The sequence below is a fragment of the Maylandia zebra genome, linkage group LG2 (assembly GCF_041146795.1).
Source record: "Maylandia zebra isolate NMK-2024a linkage group LG2, Mzebra_GT3a, whole genome shotgun sequence".
Taxonomy (NCBI): domain Eukaryota; kingdom Metazoa; phylum Chordata; class Actinopteri; order Cichliformes; family Cichlidae; genus Maylandia; species Maylandia zebra.
Window position 1 is genome coordinate 19,940,293 of NC_135168.1, and position 6,342 is coordinate 19,946,634.

Genomic DNA, 6,342 nt, shown 5'->3' on the forward strand with positions numbered 1-6,342 from the left:
TCATCAGAAGGAAGTGCGCTTCACTGACTCATCAACTTGTCTCAGGCTTTCCACAAAGTTTCACAGTTGACCTTAAAGTAAGATGCTGCAAGCTTACCTTGCAGTGTATTACTTTTTAAGGTCTAAAGACCTTAAAGTGCGCTATAGATTGAAGTGATTTGAACTGACAACAGGGCTAATTCAGCACTTCAAGTTAACATCAATAAAAGTTTTTAAATTTATTCTGATTTCCGTTTGTTTTCATTGCCTGTGCTATCTGTTATTTAGTTCAAATTGTGGGTAGATAATGCTGTGCTGTCATGTGACCTGTTCTCTCATGTGTGCCTTTCTCTTGTTTTGTATGTATTTCTCGTTTGTTATTTATTCCTATTTTATTCCTGCAATTGGTATGGAATTCATTTTTTTTTAAAAATGATCAGTGTTTTGAAATTAGATGTGATGAAGATGTGACCTTAATTTACAAAATCAACATCATGTTGGATTCAATGAGACATGAAACTAGTGCATGAAACAGGTCTCAGTAAATGTTCTCATAGACTGCAATACACTGCCCCCTGCTGGTCATTATAAAGTCTGCAGATGTCATTTGACATGAATGTCATATTTGTGAAACAAAATAAAGGACTCTGTAAAATAAATGAAAATCAAATATTTATATACAGAATATTTATGTACAAATGCTGAAAAAGACATTTGAACAAGATGCACACCCAGTAAAATTAAAAAAAAAAAAGAAAAGTCAGTTTTATCATGTGACTATCATGCTGTCATTTCTGCACAATGCACTTTACACCAGATCAAAATAAAACACTGTGAGGTCGTTCTAACCGGAAGCCCAGAGAGCTTCGACAATGCAGCACAATGCCCTGAAGCATCAGCATCAAAATATACTTCAAGTACCAAAAAGTACTCATTGTGCAGAATGCCCTATTTTTGAATAGCTGGACATTTAATTACTTTATCACCAGCTGTGACTACAGCTGATAATCAACCATGTTTCACAGGGATGTGACTACATTTAGAAATGTCACGCATTTTTAGGTATAAAGCAAAAGATGCAATGAAATAAATAAGCTATCACATATTAATCCAAATGAATTCACTGAAATACATCTGCACATTTCTGCAGCCTGACTTATTACACACGTGAACACAGTACACATTTGTTTACTGCAAGCTTGTTTCAGAGATGTGATGCAGTTAAATCTGTATGCGTCTGTTTCCTTGTAGTGTTAGTAGAGATGGTGAACCTGACACAATCCTGTGTTTAGTGTGAAGGAAACCAGTTAACAGCCGGTTTAGTGAAATTCTCTTGAACTCATGGAAAACTCATCGTCGTCTCGAAGTGAGCAGCTGAAGCGTCCCGTGTGATCAGAGGTCCTCGTCGTCCTCGCTCACCATGACGTCGAGCTCTTTGTCTTTCCGTACGACGCTCTCGGTGATGAACTCCTTGTGCTGCTCCTCCAGCTCACGCAGCTCCGCCTGCAGGCGCTCCAGGTGGAGCACTCGCCGGTTCCTCAGCAGCCGGCTGGGGAATGGGTTCATGTCGTTGAAGGCGATGCTGGTCAGCTTCCTGCATGGACACACGCAGGTGGAAAGGACTCGATCACCAACACAGAGGAACTGGAAACTGATCAGCTTGAGTGTTTCTGTTTTATGCTGCTTGATACTTCAGGTACTGCAGTTTGAGCAGGAAATACTGGACTGACTGGACCACATGTATCCGAGAGCTGCAGATACTTAAAAATCTTTAAATCGTTGTTACTGTGATCAGGGAAATTTAAACTTCTCACAAAATTTCAGTAAAAAGGGTTTGAAGCTCAAAGATTCAACAGCTACATCCGCTACACTTCTGAGAGTGTAACAGCTCGTAGATTAAGGCGGGTGGAGGCGAGTGCGTACCTGGCATTGGAGACGGTCTTTGTGAAGAAGCGTAGGTAATGGTAGATCTCCACGCTGTCGTGAATCTTCAGGATGTCGTCCTCTTTGTATTTGAACAGAGCCAGAGTGTATCTGAAGATCACCTGCAGCACAGACACGCATTTCATAACAGGACACTCACGCCACACAATTAATTGGAAACTTTGAGGAGGTGAGTCATAAAATTACTCTTTCAGTTGTGGTGCAGTTGGGCCCTTTACTCATTACAGCTCTGATCGATTTCCAATAAGCCACTTGGTTCCTCAGTTGCCAGATAATATTAACTTACTTGGTAGTTGAGCTTTAAGTTTAAATTAAACTTTTGGGTTGGATCTACGTGGCTGAAGCTGTTGTCAGCATTTATCCCTGTGTGGTATATATTTCTGTGTCTGAACTGTGATTTTATTTCCTGAGACAAACGATGTAAAAGCTGTGCTGCATTTGTCACATTGCAGAAACAAGCCCAAAGCCATTGTCCCGCTCATCGTCTGGATTTACGCTGCTTGTGGTAGACTGTGAGGTCGTTACTAGAATGATCTGCTTTCCCACTCCTATTTCATGTCACATGACAGTTCCCCATGCTTAGTAAACAATGTCTTATTACTCCTAAAATGTAAATAAAGACATCTAAAGGTGAAAACAAAATCATTTTTGTTTCCATGGACACTACTGTGGTGCATTCAAGTGTTGTCTGCATTTCTGTCATGGTGTGTTCGGGTGTATGGTACCTTGGTACCCTCATACAGGAAGGCGTCCCACAGAGGCATCAGGATGTCGCTGGGCAGACTCTCCACAAAAACCACCAGGAACCAGTTGAAGGTGACCAGAGAGACGTCAATGTTGTGATCCTCAAAGTGAGATGCCAGGCGAGGAAGCTTCTCCGCCATGAAGTCCTTCAGCACGCGCTGGTCCGCCTGAGCACAAAGACTCACAGAGATCAGCCTCACTGATCACTAAAACAGATCACAGCAGGCAAGCAGGTGAGTGTGTCTGCTGACCTGAGAGGCCAACCAGATTCTTGGTGTAGTAGTCCTGAGGCATGATGGCTTCCACCACTGCCACCAGACACCAGAAGGCGTCTTCGTCACTTTGGAGGACCAGCAGAGCGAGGGCCACTAACCTGTGGACATTGATGGAAGGTGACGTTGTGTCTGGAAGGCGGGTCCACATAAGAACTCAGATATAATATTTATATTTTTGTTCTAACCTGTTGAGTCCCTGGCAGCAGCCAATGGCAAGGTTGTGCCAGCCAGCAGGATGCTGCGGAGCTGCTGAAGGGCGGGGCTGGAGTCTGAAAGTAAGAGCTCGTTTAGACTCTATTCTGTGAACAGGCTTGCTCCCACGAATATGTGAATTCATCTGTAAAAGAGTTTAACTCTAATGCACCTGTTCCTCCTGCTCCCTGCTGCAGGGCGGCCTGTTGGACTACGAATGCCAGTGCGGAGCTAAGAAGATCAAAGAGGAGCTGTTGTTCTTGAACCTGCCAAAGTGAGTAACCTCAAATCGGTCCCCAAAGGCCTCAAACCACCACAGTTCAGTCGGTGTCAGTTTTGTTCATGTCATGTCCTCCTTGCGTCTTCCTTTGAGCCTCTCCTCTTTGTCTCATCTCTTTCAGTGTGCTGATCCTCCAGCTGAAGTGGTTTACGTTCACTCCATCGTTCACCGTGGAGAAGAAGAACAGCCCCATTGTTCTGACACAGCAGCTGGTGATCAGCCAGGACACAGCCTTTACTGAAGAGGTAAGGGAAAAGGCACACCGTTCATTTCAAGTATGGATGGAGCCCATTTCTAAGCTAACGGGTGGTGCCGCTGCCCTCTCCCAGTAAACTGCTCGCTATTTGTTGGTCAGCGTGATCAGTCGTTTGGGCTCCTCAGCTTACAGCGGTGAGTGGGTGCTTTCAGACACATGTGCTGAATGCAGGTCAGCTTTGAAAGTTTATGAGACGTTAATAAGTGCGCCTTCTCCTCTCAGGACATTACGTCTGTGACGGCGTTCACCAGATGAGCGGAAGAGACGACGTCACAGACAGCCGGCTTACGTACGATGACGAGTTGGTCTGCCAGACCACGTGTGAGTCTGTGTGTGAGCAGCGGCAGAGAACAGCTTACCTGCTATTCTATAAAAGACAGGTGACGTCTCCCAGCAAACAGTCAGCATGTCTGTGCAAATATTCAGTGTAACTTGTAGAAAAACCCTCACACTCAGTTTATTTGTGTTTTTCTTTTTCTATTTCTTACTTTCTTTGCCGCACTAGAAAGGCAGCAGAGTCGGGACTCAGATCTGCAGCAACACCTTCATTGTTATTGTTATTATTGTTGTTAGTACTGTTGTTGTTATGATTGATATTGTTACTGTTATGATCAGTTTTATTATTATTATTATCATTATTAATTTTTTAATACATTTGTTTATCTTTATTATTATTAGTAGTAATGTTGTTGTTTATGTTGTTATTGTTATTATTATTACTGGTATTTTTGACATTATTATTATTATTTTGTTGTTATTGTCATTATTAGTAGAAGTAGTATTAGTTATATCATTTTTATATCAGCCTGGAGTGAACAACATGAAAGCATGGATCCATCCTCCCTCACATTCACAATTCAGGCTGCTGGTGTAATCGTGCGGGGGATATTTTCCTGGTACACTTTGGGACCTTTAAATGCTACAGTCTGAGTATTGTTATGACCACAGTGTACCCTCTTCTGATGGCTGAAAGTAAAAGGGGGTCCAGTACCGGTTCCGGTACCAGGCCTACTGACAATTTAACATAATGTAAAATGGTAACATCGTAAACATAATGTTACAATTTAACATAATGTAAATGGTAACATTGTAAACATAATGTTACAATTTAACATAATGTAAAATGGTAACATCGTAAACATAATGTTACAATTTAACATAATGTAAAATGGTAACATCGTAAACATAATGTTACAATTTAACATAATGTAAAATGGTAACATCGTAAACATAATGTTACCATTTAACACAATGTAAAATGGTAACATTGTAAACAGAATGTTACCATTTAACACAATGTGAAATGGTAACATTGTAAACAGAATGTTACCATTTAACACAATGTGAAATGGTAACATTGTAAACAGAATGTTACCATTTAACATAATGTAAATGGTAACATTGTAAACAGAATGTTACCATTTAACATAATGTAAAATGGTAACATTGTAAACAGAATGTTACCATTTAACACAATGTAAAATGGTAACATTGTAAACAGAATGTTACCATTTAACACAATGTGAAATGGTAACATTGTAAACAGAATGTTACCATTTAACATAATGTAAATGGTAACATTGTAAACAGAATGTTACCATTTAACATAATGTAAAATGGTAACATTGTAAACAGAATGTTACCATTTAACACAATGTAAAATGGTAACATTGTAAACAGAATGTTACCATTTAACACAATGTAAAATGGTAACATTGTAAACAGAATGTTACCATTTAACACAATGTAAAATGGTAACATTGTAAACAGAATGTTACCATTTAACATAATGTGAAATGGTAACATTGTAAACAGAATGTTACCATTTAACATAATGTGAAATGGTAACATTGTAAACAGAATGTTACCATTTAACATAATGTGAAATGGTAACATTGTAAACAGAATGTTACCATTTAACATAATGTAAATGGTAACATTGTAAACAGAATGTTACCATTTAACACAATGTGAAATGGTAACATTGTAAACAGAATATTACCATTTAACACAATGTAAAATGGTAACATTGTAAACAGAATGTTACCATTTAACACAATGTGAAGTGGTAACATTGTAAACAGAATGTTACCATTTAACATAATGTAAATGGTAACATTGTAAACAGAATGTTACCATTTAACATAATGTAAAATGGTAACATTGTAAACAGAATGTTACCATTTAACACAATGTAAAATGGTAACATTGTAAACAGAATGTTACCATTTAACACAATGTAAAATGGTAACATTGTAAACAGAATGTTACCATTTAACATAATGTGAAATGGTAACATTGTAAACAGAATGTTGCCATTTAACATTATGTTAAATATAACTAACGGATTTACTTTACCAAATGGACCATCCCGGCCTTGCCGTATTGGTCTATTTGATTCACCTTTGTTTTTCTTGTTTATTTTATTTTCACTTGCTACACATAGGACAGACATGACTGGGGGAAAGAAAGGGGAGAAAGAAAGAGGGAAAGAAAAACAGCAGGGAAGAGGAATGGTGATAAAGGGCAAAAAACAAAAACCAACAAAACAAACAGACAAAAAATATATATATCAGTCACTTCAACTCAAAGAAGTCCAGACGCTTTTCTTTCCAAGCTCCTTTGACTGACTGTTAGGACAACTTATTTATTGCAAGCATGCAGTACAAGAA

At 39.1% G+C, this 6,342-nt stretch overlaps 1 protein-coding gene across 1 annotated transcript; it reads right to left on the bottom strand.

Moving 5' to 3' along the window:
• Window positions 1-634: 634 nt before the first annotated feature.
• On the bottom strand, window positions 635-2,961 carry LOC112432668 (TBC1 domain family member 2B-like). Its single transcript, XM_076877228.1, has 4 exons — window positions 2,919-2,961; window positions 2,649-2,866; window positions 1,903-2,024; window positions 635-1,573 (listed from the first exon to the last, which is right to left on the bottom strand). Exons 1-4 carry the CDS (start codon window positions 2,959-2,961, stop codon window positions 1,372-1,374), a joined length of 585 nt encoding a protein of 194 aa, XP_076733343.1. The 3' UTR covers window positions 635-1,371.
• Window positions 2,962-6,342: the final 3,381 nt, after the last annotated feature.

What these genes read in the sequence shown, in the direction of transcription:
- LOC112432668 (XM_076877228.1), bottom strand. Translation starts at nt 2,961, where the DNA reads ATGCCTCAGGACTACTACACCAAGAATCTGGTTGGCCTCTCAG. An exon ending in GAATCTGGTTGGCCTCTCAG is followed by an intron (nt 2,867 to 2,918) that starts GTCAGCAGACAC and finishes TTTAGTGATCAG; the next exon opens with TGAGGCTGATCTCTGTGAGT. An exon ending in TCCTGTATGAGGGTACCAAG is followed by an intron (nt 2,025 to 2,648) that starts GTACCATACACC and finishes TCTGTGCTGCAG; the next exon opens with GTGATCTTCAGATACACTCT.